The following is a 13,682-nucleotide window of genomic DNA, read 5'->3' on the forward strand; positions in this document are numbered from 1 at the left end:
ACTTCTTAATCTTGCTATACATGGGATTTTCTTCCCAAGGGAACTCTTCAGAGCAGGGAGCCCACACCAGTACTCTGGAGTCTCAGAGGGGAGCCTGCAGGGTCAGGAGGACTCCACACCCTAGGCTTTGACTCCCATGCCCGCCCTTTAACCTGTACTTAGAGAATCTGCCTGTCAGCCTTCCTGGGCCCTCGTCACCCTTGGATTCTGCCGCTGCTGGGTACCTGCCTGCCTTGGCTCCCTCCACAGAGAAGAGACTTCAGGGCTTGGGGGAGGCTGGCTAGGATACAGGACTCTGCCTCAGTTCTCCCCCTTGGCCCTGCAGGTCACACCCCAGCACTGGCCTGTGCCCCCAACAAAGATGTGGCAGACTGCCTGGCCTTGATCCTTTCCACCATGAAGCCTTTCCCACCCAAGGACGCCGTCAGTCCTTTCAGCTTCAGCCTGCTCAAGAACTGCAGCATTGCAGCCGCCAAGACGGTGGGTGGCTGCGGCGCCCTGCCCCATGGGGCCTCCTGCCCCTACAGCCAGGAGCGGCCCGGCGCCATTGGGTTAGATGGCTGCTACTCTGAGTAGCCCCCTCCAGTGTCCCTCCCCCGCCGGTGGCTTGATATCTAATTCTATTTATTTAGAAAAAGTCTAAACATTTAGGGCACTTTAAAGGAGAACACGACTGGGTGGAGGGGGCGGAGGGGAAGGAAGCCCTGGGGAGCAGCTGCTCACCCCTTTGCCACACCATCTTGGCCTGGCAGGGGTCTGGGACTGACAGGGAGCACCCCAGGCCCTTGGTACCCCCAGGGCGACCCCTTCTGCCAAGTGTCCCAAAATGATTGCTAAATGCCTGGCTCCCCCACTCTTTGACTCCATCTCTTGGTTCCCTCTTTCTGCTGCCAGCTCCCCCGACTCTTCCCTGGGGACTCCTCTCTGTGTCCCCCTTCTCCCCTGCCCCTACTGCCAGGCAGATCCCCTCTTCTTCCATACCCATCACTGCCTCCCTGCTCGGCCGGTCCCTCCATCCCCGCAGCAGTGAGAAGCCTTAATTTCTGGTACTGTGTGAGCACTCTGGGGGTGTCCCCCTCCCCCTTCAGGGGCAGCTAGAGGATGAGGGGGGAGGATATTTAGCACTGGGGCCTGGAGCTTTTTCCCCACTTCTGTACCCTATCACCCCTAAAGTTCAAATGCAAAACACTTGAAGCAGCAACTACTGTACCTGGGCCCCAATCCTGCACTCTCCCCTGGCTCCTCATATGCAAATCAAGGGCTGGTTCTGCCCCCACAGCCTGCCCCCTCCCCATTCCCTCCCACTCCTAGCCTGGCCCCTAACCACGCACTTTAACCTTGCTTCTTTCTTTTATCTTCTTTTGGGAGGGCAGAGCCTGTGGTCATTCCTGCCCTGGCTCTCCTTCCCTTGAACTTTGAGGCTTGTCATGAATTTTTAAGTAAGCGTTTTATCCTTTAGGGGAAGAAACAAATTAATTTCCTGCCCATTTCAAAACCACAGCCCTAGTATGTCCACTGTGTTTCAGGCATGTGTTTGCATGTATATGGGGGGAGGGACCATGTTCTTCCTCCTGTGCCGCCAAGCCCATAGTTTATCTGTGCTCCCTATCTGCCTCCACCTTCCGTTATGTCCAAGAGTACCCACTGCCCCAGTCACTCCTGATCTGAAGCCAAAGATGGTAGGAGGGGCAGGGCCGACAAGGGACCGTGGCTACTCGGGACCCAGGCTTCCCCTCCAGTGTGAGGAAGAAGCTCTGACCTAGAGAGAGATGAATAGGTACTGGGGCTTGGTCCCTGCCTTCCCAACAGGGAGGAAAGATGGGATTGAGCTGGGGGCTGCACTGATAAGATTTCTAAAGTCGCACCCCAAAAGCCAAACTGGGCTGGAGTGAAGAGGGGGCAGTTTTCTCTCTAAATGTAGCATTGAATTTGGCCCTGGTCCCTTTAAGTGCTCTGTCCACCCATCTCCTAGCGCAGCCTCCTGGACAGTTGGACCCACTCCTGCAGCCCAGTGTTCCCTTCCTCACACTCAATACCTCAGCCAGGGGCCAAGACACAGAACTTGAATAGAGGTCATGCCCCCTCCGCCCCCACACTGCATCCTTGCCCAGTTTGGCTGCCATCAGTATTGTCCCCTGAGAACTGGACAGGCTTCGTTTACACAGTACAGGGTCTCCCCTGAGGGGGGATCCTTCAGCCTCCCTCCCCTACTCAAGTTTGCTTTATTCACAGTCTTACCCATCTTTTAGTTGTATACCCTGAATGTCTTGCCACCCTTGTCAAGGGTGGGCTGAGGGGAGGGGGGCGTCCCAGGGACCCCCTCCCTCCCCAACGGATACCTTTAACCATACCTCATGCTGGTTTCCAGAAGCCTGGGGTGTTGTCCAAGTCCTTATCTTTTCATGGTCCCTTTTGATCCCCTGTCTCTCTGTGTTTTGCTTCTCCCAACCCTCAGTTCCTAAATCATTTCAAGGCTTCCAAATGACCATTATTGATGAGAAGGATTGTGCAGCTTTTAGTTTTTATTTTTATTTTCAAAGCCAAAGGGCCTTGTGACGCCCCTCTTGCCCACCTCCCTCCACACCGTGTCCTCCCCTATATGACAATCAATGTGACCTCTCTTAAGGGCTGCAGCCCCCATCCCCAACCCTGCTGGCTCTGCAAAGCTTGCCTTCCCTTCAATTCTCTCTCCTGAAATCTTCCCATTCCACCCCCTCCCTCTCATCTTGGTGCTGGGAATTAGGTGGTGGGGGGCAAGGGGAGTGAGAAGATGGGTCCTCCAGAGAGAACTTGCCGGGTGTGAGTCGTGTTCTCCTTTCGTGATGTTTGGTGATGGCGGGAAGCATCTGAGTGTCAGAGCCCCGTTGTCTTGCTAGATGAGATTTCTGGGGGCTGTCTGCGCCCTGCTGCCCTCAGCGCACTGTCAGCAGTGCTGGGAGGTGGTGGGGAGTCCTCTGTCCCTCCATATGTGGCTGTGAGGAAGCCTGGGGGACAAGCAGCCTCCTCTCCTTATGCCAAAGGAAACCCCACGCCCCACCCTGGGCTCCCCAGCCCTAGTGTTTTTTGAAGCATTTTGACCATTCTCATGGCCACTGCATATTTATTTTAATGTTAAGATTTTTTTTAAACCTCTTTGACTTAAACGGGTGTGGAGAAGTAAAACAGGCAGAATGCCCCCCAGTCTTCATGGGGGAGGGCGGGGAGGGAACAGCGCCTTCCCTTTGCCCTCCCCCTCCCCCCTCTCCCCACCGCAGCCCTAAAGCACTTGCTTCAAGTAATAAGCACTTTTGTGAAAAGGCCTATTTTAAGCGAGGACCCTGGGAGCAGCCCCAGGTCCCAGCAAAGGAAACAGAGCGAGGGCGACATAGGAGACAGGGAAACAGACGTGTGAATCAGAGGGTGAGATGGAAAGAGCCAGTTTTTAGTTTCTGATTTTGGGGGAGCTATTTCTGATTGGGCGGTGGCTCTGGTAGGGTCATATACTATCCTTCAGAAAAACGAATGGCACAAACTGTGGGTCCCAGGAAGGACCAGCAGACCCGGGTCACTGCCACTGTCCACTGAGACTGACGGGCCACCTCCCCTGCCCCGTGGCCCCCTGAGCCATAGGACTGCTGAAAACCACTGAATGTACAGCCCAGGTTGGGGTGGGGAGCAGCCCCTGGGGGAGGGGGCTTCTCCTTTTGTTTGGTGCTGTGGGGCGTGGGAGAGAAAAGACTGAGGGACTGCCACCCCACGTAGATGTGTTTCTTGGGGTGGAGGGGCTGAGGAGGGCCTACCTCCCTCTCCAACCCCAGCCATGGCCCCTCTTCCTTCCTCACCCCTATCCGTTTTGACTGTAAGTCCAGCTCACCTTTGCCTTCAATATGTAACCAAAGGAAAACTCAATACTGTTTCCACCACTGTCTGCCCACCCGAGCACCTTCTTACTCCCTGGACCTAGAAGGGGAGAAGAGGCTGGGGGTGGGGTGGATGGGGCCAGAGTGAACGGTTCTACAGCTGTATCCCCAGAACCTCCTCCAGGGTCTTGGAAGGAGTCCTGAGAGGTGGGATTGGGGCCGGGCTGGCAGGGCTGAGTTTGCGCACTGTGTATCTTATGCACATGAGTGTTTTTGTCTAAATGACTCCAGTGACTGCTCCAGCGGGGAGGCCCCTTCCTCCTTCCCTCTCAGCCATTTCTCACCCACTTCCCATACCCAGTGTTCATCCCCTACCTCCCCTTCCCACCGCAAAGGAAAATAGCCTTACAGACCCTAGCCCAGAAACCCTACTCCTGGGGCAAACCAGTATGGGCCCCCATCCCGCCTAGTTTGAACCCTACCTTTTAAGAAGGAGGGATAAGGAACAAAGCAGCCCCTTCCCCTCTAATTGTGGTGGCTCCAGCCTTCTGCAACCTTGACCCAGGTTGGGCAAGGGCGAAGGTGAGGAATCTTTGAGGACCAAGCCCAGTGGTCTGGGAATCGGGAGGTAGAGAGGGAAGGGTCTGCCTTGGGGGCTCCCTCCTCCCAACCCAACCCCTAGAGAAGCGACCAAATCCCAGAGATGGGGTGAAGCTGGGGTGGGGAGGGTCTGCTCTTTGAATTACTTGAAGGTACTGACTCCAAGGCTGCTGTTGCCCACTTAGGTGTGAGGGGGACACTGTCACTGCATTTGGGAGGGCAGAGGGTGGCGGGTAACCAGAGGATCCACCTTGGCCCTCACCCACTCCTGCTAGGCCCTTTCCCTGGGGAATCTGGAAGCCTGACTTTGCCCCCAGGGAAGTTGGGGACCGCCTTCCCTCCCTTCTCCACCTCTCACTCTGGGCACCCTCTCCAATTGCACTAAAGTAGCTGTTGTGCCAGTCTGCCCCCCACAAGGGGGGAGGTCTCTGCTTCCAGTCTTCTTCCCCCGCTGCCTCCGCTCCCACCCTGGACAATCTCCTTGTTTCCCTTGTGTTCCTGGATAGCTCAGCTTTGTATGTGTGTTTGGGGGGTGGGGGTGGGTTCTGGCTTGAGTGGGTTTGGCAGGGGTTTGGGAAGGGTTAGGGGAGGATGGAGGATGAAGTCTCCTACCCCCTTCTCCAGCTCCAGGCCACAGAAGCCTGGGAAGGGAGGGTGCCTACTCTCGCTGCTGTGTGTCTTGCAGATGTGCCAAAATGGGGGTGGGTGGGAGGGGAGGGTGCCTGGCAGAGCAGCCCCTGGGGTGGCTCTCTCAAAGCAATATAGTTCCCCTGCGGGGGACAGCAAGACAGGGGAGAGGGTTGGGGTGGGGACCTGGGGGTTCCCCATGTACAGCTATGTATATTCAGGGGTGTTCTCCGTCTGGTACCCGCTGTGGGCATCTATGTGTGTGTGAACCTCCCCTTCCCCATGCCCTGCATGACCTGTGATGCTGCAGACACCACCATCCTGTGTGCAGGTGTGTGTTGGGGGGCACGGAGGGGCATGTTCCATGTCCTGTTGCACCCTCCACCCTGTGACCCATGTACTCGGTTGTAGGAAGTAAAGAGAACTGAGCACAATTCACTGGATTCTAGTGGAATCTTTCTCTAAGCAATTTTCCCATTCCTGCCTCTCCCTGCCCCGGAACCACCTGTGGTGCTAGTGTTGGGATCGGGGGCGTTTAACGCTGGTGGGCAGCAATAAGGGGCAGACGTGCCCAGATGCCTGCATCCCCAGGGTGCCGAGGGCAGCAGGAAAAAGTGGGGACCTCGGTGCATTTGCCCCACCCCTCCCTTCCCTGGGCTAAAGCACAATGTTCTCCCCGCAGATTAATGACCCTGCACCCTCCAGGCCCCTACTCACATCCTCCCCCAACCGGCTTCGGGTCCTCCCACCACACTCTGGTTTTCTATGCTGTTTTGGTGCAAGTACAACTGTCGTAGTCATGGCTTTGGGATGGGTTCTGTTTATTAAAATCCTATTGCTCCTACTGGCCCTGTGTCCCGCCTCCATTCCTGTGGTTGGGGGGAAGGAAGGGCAACCCGACCCCTTTCCACTGGCCCCATCAGCCCTCAGTGGTCACGGGCAGTAGCCGCTCCTCCAGCAGGGTTATGGCAAGCATGAGGCCGCCCCCCAGCAGCAGCCCCAGCCCCTGCAGGAGCACATGGGGCGTAGGCAGGGGCTCCGGAGGACGAAGCAGGGCTGGTAGCTGAAAGAAAAAGAGGATGTCAGGATTCTGGCCTTGCCCCTGACCTCTCAACTCCAGAGGAATGGTGTCAGAAAGCATCAGCAGCCCCCACCCAAACACCTTAGTCCCTTGTTTCTCAGACTTTTGCGGGCCTATGGTCTGACGCCCTTCCAGGAGCTAATGGTAGAGGCGGAGGGACTGCTACCTCCCTCTCCACTCCCGCCTCCCCACTGCCCTTGATTTCTCTGCTCTACCCGACATCTCTCACCATGTCCACAAGGGCCACATAGAGGAAGACCCCAGCAGTGACCCCAAACACCCAGGGAGTGAGGGGGACAGGGCCCAGGCTGAGCCCCACCCCCAGGACTGCACCCCCCAATCCCAGGGCTCCAGACACGAGGCTCAGCAGCAGCAGCCGCCGAAAGGACAGCCCTGACTGGAGCAGCATGGCAAAGTCACCTATTGGAGACAGAGGACAGGATGGGAGGGAGTAAGCTGGGGTGCCCCTCATCCATGCCACCCACCAGCCTCCAAGCTCTACCCCTTGGAGCTGTCTCCTTTCTGGAGTCCACCCCACCCTGCTCCTGCCATTCCTACCCAGTTCGTGGGGCAGCTCATGGCAGAAGACCGCTAAGGTGGTACTGAGGCCACTGGAGAAGCCATCAGAGAAGGCAGCACCTGGGGCCAGCAGGGTCGGAAGTTGACAGTCCGGAAGAAAAGTCTCCTCAGAAGCAGGTTCCTGTGTTCCGTGGTCCTCCCGTCCTCTCCCCATCTTCCTGACGGCCCTCTCCTAGCCCCAGCTGATAACTAGGAGCCCTGGCCTCCCCTCAGACCTGCTTCCCTCCGTTCCCACCCCTCACACCTATGGCCAGCCCATCAGTGAGGTTGTGTAGACCATCTCCCAGGAGGACCATCCACGTGATATCAGCACCACCCTGGTGCCCATGACTGTGGCCTTGGTGCCCAGGAGGGGCCAGAGCTGGTGGGTGCTGGCTGTTCTGCTCCCTCTGGCCCTGAGCCCCTGGCTCTGCGGGAAGAAGCACAGGACAGTGTTGGTGGCTGCAAGTAAGGACTGTGAGCTTGGAACCTACTCTTCAAATTTTCTCCTCTAGTCACCTGGAGCTGCCTGTAGGGGCTGAAGGGCCATCCCACTGCCATTCTCCGGATCCAAGTTGCGTGTTTCGAGATTCCTTCGTTTTCGCCTGCAGCATCTCTGAAATAGGAGGGCATCCCTCCTGGTGGAGGAGGCAGCAGAGCCAGGGACTAAGGGGAAGCCAGGCCACAAGCTGGGAAGATGAACACCTGGTTCCACCTCTGGCACCTGGGATGTTCTTTGGCCTCTACCTTCTTCCCAAGTTGGCACCTCCCCTCTGTTTCTTGTTGACTTGAGCTCAGAATAGGATGCCATTTGGCCAGAAGTCCTGGGTCTGTGCTTAAGGAGCCCCTACCCACTCCCTGTTAGCCGATAGGTCCTGCACACCAGGCAAATGTCAGAGATCCAAGAGCACACACTGCTCCTCATCTCTTGGCTTTTTAGCCCAGTTTTTTTTGTTGTTGTTGTTGTTTTTGAGATGGAGTCTCGCTCTGTCACCTGGGCTGGAGTGCAGTGGTGCCATCTTAGCTCGCTGCAACCTCCACCTCCCAAGTCAAGCGATTCTCCTGCCTCAGCCTCCTGAGTAGCTGGGATTACAGACACGCACCACCACGCCCAGCTAATTTTTGTATTTTTAGTAGAGACAGGGTTTCACCATGTTGGTCAGGCTGGACTCGAACTCCTAACCTTGTGATCTGCCCGCCTTGGGCTCCCAAAGTGCTGGGATTACAGGCGTGAGCCACCGCGCCTGGCCTGGCCCAGTTCTTGACTGGGACTCTGGTCTCAGCAGAAGGAGGAGAAAAGGGTATCACTCACTGGCCTGAGCCCTCGGTGCCGCAAAAGCCCCAGCATGTTCTCCAGCACAAAGAGCAGGAAGAGGCCTCCGAGCACTGACAGCCCCGGGCCCAGGTCCTTCTCTGGTAGTCCGCCAGGTCCTGCGTGCCGCCCTTCTTGTGCCTGACAGAGAGAAGGTCAGGGCAGACTCTGGAAGCCCCTATACCCAACAACATCCCCTTGCATGGATGGTGGCAAGCCTTCGCTCATATGCTCTACTAGAAGGCAGCTGTGGGCTGAAGCCAGGATCTGGGAGTAGGATATGGGAGCTGATGGAAAGGCGGAGGGGATGTCCTATGGCTGGGGACACCTTAGATCCATGGAGGCCAGGGGTACAAGGAAGGGGCTTCACATACATGCGGTAGCAGATGTAGCAGTGCATCCCCACAAAGAGTGCCCACCGCCAGGGCCCCCAGGAAGCCCAGCAAGGGCCGTAGTAGACGAGGTCCCAGGAGCCGCAGCAGCAGCAGGGATAGGGGAGAAGGGAGGCTGAGCAACAGGACTGCCAGGGCACTCTGAAGCAGGGCTGGGGAGAATCAGGGGCTGAAGTTAGGTCAGGGCAGGAGGAGGGTCCCACACGTAAGGTGGAGCAGAGAGAACACTACAAGGAGAGGCAGGACCCCAGTGAGCCTCCTTTTTGGCATGGGCCCCACTTCCAGGATTCAGGGTGTCCCCCACCCACTCCTACTTGCTGACCAGATAGTAGATCCCCTGGGGGTGCAGGGGCCGGAGCGCCGATGCAGACGCGGCTGTCGATCTGATAAAGCAGGGCTGGGCACAGCAGAGCAAACTGACGAGGGGTCAGAGGAGCAGCGGGGCTCAAGCCAAAATTGACCAGCAGCTGGGAGCCGTTCAGACACTGGAGAGTTGAGGGTCATACATTGGAGAATCACCAGGAACTATGACTCAGATCTTTAACACCTGGCCAGGTGTAGTGGCTCACACCTATAATCCCAGCCCTTGAGAGGCCCAGGCGGGTGGATCATCTGAGGTCAGGAGTTTGAGACCAACCTGGCCAACATAGTGAAACCCTGTCTCTACTAAAAATACAAAAATTAGCTGGGGATGAGCCGGGTGCAGTGGCTCACGCCTGTAATCCCAGCACTTTGGGAGGCTGAGGTGGGTAGATTGCCTGAGCTCAGGAGTTCGAGACCAGCCTGGGCAACATGGTGAAACCCTGTCTCTACTAAAATACAAAAAATTAGCTGGGCATGGTGGCGTGCACCTGTGATCCTAGCTACTCAGGAGGCTGAGACAGGAGAATCGCTTGAACCCAGGAGGCAGAGGTTGCAGTGAGCCGAGATTGCACCAGTGCACTCCAGCCTGGGCGACAGAGTGAGACTCCATCTCAAAAAAAAAAAAAAATTAGCTGGGGATAGTAGTGAACACCTATAATCCCAGCTACTCGGGAGGCTGAGGCAGGAGAATTGCTTTAACCCAGGAGGTGGAGGTTGCAGTGAGCCAAGATCACGCCATTGCACTCCAGCCTGGGTGACAGAGTCAGACTCTACCTCAAAAAAAAAAAAAATATATATATATATTTAACACCTGTCCTTCCATTGCATAGACTCCTGAGTCTCTCCCAGGGTCCCCTTTGCTCCTACTGGCAGGTACCTTGGGGACTGGGGCCAAGGGTACTTATAATCAATGTGTATTATTAGTGAATATTCAGTCCAATGCAGGTATTCAATTTGATGCAAACTGGGTGCTAGTGAGCATTGTCATCATCTTCCCTGCAAACTCTGATCATTTCAATCATTTTGTTGATTTGATAAATGAAGCTGGTTGGAAAACTAGAGCTCTCCATGCCAGAATCTTAAAAGGGAAAAGACCCTGAAATGCCATCTAACCTCCCTCTCAACAGCCCTGTCGATGTTCATCCAGCCTCAGCTTGAATGCTTCCTGCAATGGGCACTCACTGGACCTCCATCAGGGTTAGGCAGCTTTGTCTGCCCTCTGGTGTAAGTGGAATATATTCTCTGTCTTTCTGGATGAAGACAGCCATCCATTCCCTGCAGGTCTCCTCTCCAGGTGACCATCCAGATCCTACCCTGGGCTGCTTCTCTAGATTCTCTGCTTTGCCATCTATTCCCCTAAACTGAGTCTTGGAGCTCTGGATATGGGCTCACCTGCTCTGATCCCAGAGGGAACATAGTTCACTATTGAAATAACATCCCCTAAGACCACAGTGAGATTTTTTTTTTTTATTTTTTTTATTTTTTATTTTTGAGACAGAGTCTCGCTGTGTTACCCGGGCTGGAGTGCAGTGGTGCAATCTCGGCTGACTGCAATCTCCGCCTCCTGGGTTCAAGTGATTTTCCTGCCTCAGCCTTCTGAGTAACTGGGATTATAGGCATGTGCCACCACGCCCAGCTATTTTTTTTTTTTTTTTTTTTTGAGACAGAGTTTCCCTCTTGTTGCCCAGGCTGGAGTGCAAATGGCGCCATCTTGGCTCACTGCAACCTCTGCCTCCCAGGTTCAAGCAATTTTCTCACCTCAGCCTCCTGAGTAGCTAGGATTACACACACCTGTTACCACACCCGGCTAATTTTTGTATTTTTTAGTAGGGATGGGGTTTCACCATGTTGGCCAGGCTGGTCTCGAACTCCTGACCTCAGGTGATCCACCCACCTCGGCCTCCCAAAATGTTGGGATTACAGGCGTGAGCCACCACGCTTGGTCCACGTTGGGATTTAAAAACAAAACAAAACAAAAAACTACTGATTATTTAAACATTTCAGGCCATCTAATCCCATGGCTCCTTCCCCTCTAGAGACCGTCAGACTCACATCCTCATTCAGGTGGTCAGCCAATGAGTGGTCCAGCAACAGAAGCCTGTGAAAGAGGTCCAGGCCCGAGGGGGCTGGCCCACGGGGTAGGTGAGGGGCCTTTGACTCTTCCAGGTCACCCCACCCTGAGGGACCCAGAGGCATCCCTGCCCAGACATCCACACTCAGCTCAGGGTTCTGTGGCCTGGAATGGATGAGACAGCAAGTCAGCCTCCCTTGTGTTCTCTATCAACCCACTTTGAGAGGCTCCCAGGGATTTTAGGGGGAATGGGGGGACTAGCCACTGACTGGAGATCCTGGGACCCAGAAACCATGGAATGTCATTCTTAGGAAGATCTGTGAGTTGTCCATTTTCTGCCACTGGGGGGGACAGAAAAAAAAGGGACGACAACCAAAAGGGCTACGAATGGCTGGGCACGGTGGCTCACGCCTGTAATCCCAGCACTTTGGGAGGCTGAGGTGGGTGGATCACCTGAGGTTGGAAGTTCGAGACCAGCCTGACCAATATGGTGAAACCCCGTCTCTACTAAAATTGCAAAAATTAGCCCGGCGTGGTGGTGTGTGCCTGTAATCCCAGCTACTCAGGAGGCCGAGGCAGGAGAATCGCTTGAACCGGGGAGGCGGAGGTTACAGTGAGCCAAGATCACACCACTGCACTCCAGCCTGGGCGACAGAGCGAGACTCCGTCTCAAAAAAAAAAAAAAAAGAAAAGAAAAGAAAAAAGAAGGCTACGAATTTGGAGCCAAATCAGCCCAGAGACACTGAACAGTGATACTAAGAGCAAGAAATTTAAGGGCTTAGAGATTTGGAGGAGGAGAGAATTAGAAGGCAACGGAGGGCTAGGGTGGTAGTTCACATCTGTAGTCCCAGCACTTTGGGAAGCTGAGGCAGGCAGATCGCTGAGCTGAGCCCAGGAGTTTGAGACCAGCCTGGGCAACACAGCGAAACCCTTGTCTCTGTAAAAAATTTTAAAAATTAGCCGGCTGTGGTGGTGTGTGCCTGTGGTCCCAGCTGCTCAGGAGGCTGAGGTGGGAGGATGGCTTCAGCCTGGGAAGCAGAGGTTGCAGTGAGCCGTGAATGTGTCACTGCACTTTAGCCTGGGTGACAAAGCGAGACCCCCAGTCTCAAGAAAAGAGAGAGAAGGCAATAGAAGCATGAGAGGTTTTGAAGAGATACCAAGGAGCTCGGTTCTGAAGAATTTGTAACTCCAGGGATCTCGTGAGGAAGCCAGAACAAGGCAACTGGGGGCAAGCACTGAGAGGACCTGGGAGATGTGGCCCTGTGGAGTGGAGGAAGGGTCAGTACCTGTGTGTGGAATTGTCTGCAGCTGGGGATGCAGCCCGTCCAGTCAGAGGCCCATGCTGTCCCAGGCGAAGCCCCTGAACTCGGCCTAGCCCCAGGCTGTGGAGAAGCCGCGCCAAGCCCCCTGCAGTCAGCGTCCCATTCTCTCCGTACAGGCCAAACAGCTGGGCCAGGTAATGGTTCTGCTCCTGCTCAGCAGGGCCCAGGTTGGGGACTGAGCCCCCTACCCAGCCTAAGACGACCCACACACAGAAGCCGGCCAGCAGATGACTCACTGGGGACCCCATCATTGGTGAGGGGAATGGCTTAGGGGCTCAGGTTCTGGCTCCTATTCTCCCCGAAACATCCTGAGGACTGTGCCCTGGAAGAATGAGGAATGGGCTGGAGCTGCTGCTCTGCTCTCCAGCTCAGGTCCATGGGGGAGCCAGAGCTCCTTGCACCTGCTCCCCACCGAGTCCAGCAGCAGCCCCTACTGCAGCCTTCTTTCTCCCTTCACACTGCCTCCTGCGGGAGCAGCCTCTTGTTTGCCGGTTCCTGGAGCACCTCCCTGAGTCAGAGCTCTCCTCATACTTCATCCAGAGCTGACCGTCCATTCCTTGTCCCCTAAACCCCACCCCTCAACTTTGCCCCACCTCTTTATCCCCCCTCAATCCCCAGGGCCTCACCCCTACTGGCAACATAAGAGCTGTCACCTCAGGTCCCCTATTAGGCCTTGCTGTAGACGTTAAGCAGTTCCTGAGTCAGGGAAGGGGGAATCCAGGCTTAGCCTCCAGGTGTCCAGGTGGATCGAGGCCACGTCACATAGAGGGCTGAGATGGACATGCACCCCCTCCTAGCCCACCTGCCTTGGGGCGGGGTCAGGGGTGGGGCCAGTGTGTGAAGGCTCACATAAGAGAGGAGTTAATGGTTCACTGGTCTCTGGGGTAGGGGTCAAAAGTCAGTCTCTGCTGGGCCCCTGGGTAGGGAGGGGCCACCCTCTGCCCTGGGAAAGCCACATGGCTAAGGAGAACCTGGGCCTAGTCTTTTTCCTCTTAAATAATTCACCCTATCCTTAACACCATTAGTACCATTTTAGCCCTTTCCTGCATGTACTTCCACCCCACCTACCTTACAGTCTAGCACTAAACTTCATCTCCATCCCCCATCCCCATATTCCTTGGGAAGGTTGGACCCAGGTGTCCCTAACCTGGGGAGGAGGGGGGAAAAGGCAGATCAGTGGCAAGCCCAGATGCATGCATGGGAAATAAACTGTTCTTAGCAGTTTCTCACCCCAAGAAGAGAAAGAGCCAGAGCTCTAGGGATCGATGACCAAGAAAGGGGAAGCCCTGCAGGGGGAGAGGAAACAAGGATCTGGGCTGTCCTCTGATGTCTGACCTGGCCTAAAATCAGGCAAGCAAAGTCTGATCGGGGTGACTGGTCCAGGGGGTTGAGGTTGGCATTACCTGATAGCAGGAGACAAGGACACCCAGAGGAAGGGGGACACAACCTTCTTGGTTCCAGCTGGGGGGGCAGGCAGGCAGGTGGGCAAGGGTCACCTGCAGGGAGGGGGTAGGGGA

General features: G+C 55.6%; 2 protein-coding genes across 6 annotated transcripts in view; one reads left to right on the top strand and one right to left on the bottom strand.

The window, feature by feature from the left end:
* The window catches only part of ANKRD52 (ankyrin repeat domain 52), a 20,665-nt gene extending 14,653 nt beyond the window's left edge, over window positions 1–6,012 (top strand). For 2 of the 3 annotated variants that reach the window (XM_016923199.4, XM_016923200.4), the window contains one exon: window positions 326–5,500. In XM_016923199.4, coding sequence (XP_016778688.1) covers window positions 326–576 — 251 coding nt within the window. In that variant the 3' untranslated portion in view covers window positions 577–5,500. Of the gene's footprint in view, window positions 1–325; window positions 5,501–5,748 lie in introns of those variants that run through there. The other variant, XM_063786564.1, reaches the window with a different exon arrangement.
* On the bottom strand, window positions 5,871–13,657 carry SLC39A5 (solute carrier family 39 member 5). Of its 3 annotated transcripts, none has more exons than XM_054663199.2 (11): window positions 13,569–13,657; window positions 12,130–12,487; window positions 10,825–11,008; window positions 8,732–8,894; window positions 8,392–8,561; window positions 8,018–8,158; window positions 7,225–7,321; window positions 6,971–7,135; window positions 6,706–6,786; window positions 6,377–6,567; window positions 5,871–6,129 (listed from the first exon to the last, which is right to left on the bottom strand). In XM_054663199.2, the coding sequence occupies exons 2-11, from the start codon at window positions 12,414–12,416 to the stop codon at window positions 5,986–5,988; spliced, it is 1,623 nt and encodes a 540-aa protein (XP_054519174.1). In that variant the 5' UTR covers window positions 12,417–12,487; window positions 13,569–13,657; the 3' UTR covers window positions 5,871–5,985. The 3 variants fall into 3 exon arrangements, with proteins under 3 accessions (XP_054519174.1, XP_509141.2, XP_016778692.1); XM_509141.7 differs by lacking the exon at window positions 13,569–13,657 and adding an exon at window positions 12,819–12,974; XM_016923203.3 differs by having other exon boundaries at window positions 6,377–6,786.
* Window positions 13,658–13,682: the final 25 nt, after the last annotated feature.

This window comes from Pan troglodytes, chromosome 10 (assembly GCF_028858775.2).
Source record: "Pan troglodytes isolate AG18354 chromosome 10, NHGRI_mPanTro3-v2.0_pri, whole genome shotgun sequence".
NCBI lineage: Eukaryota > Metazoa > Chordata > Mammalia > Primates > Hominidae > Pan > Pan troglodytes.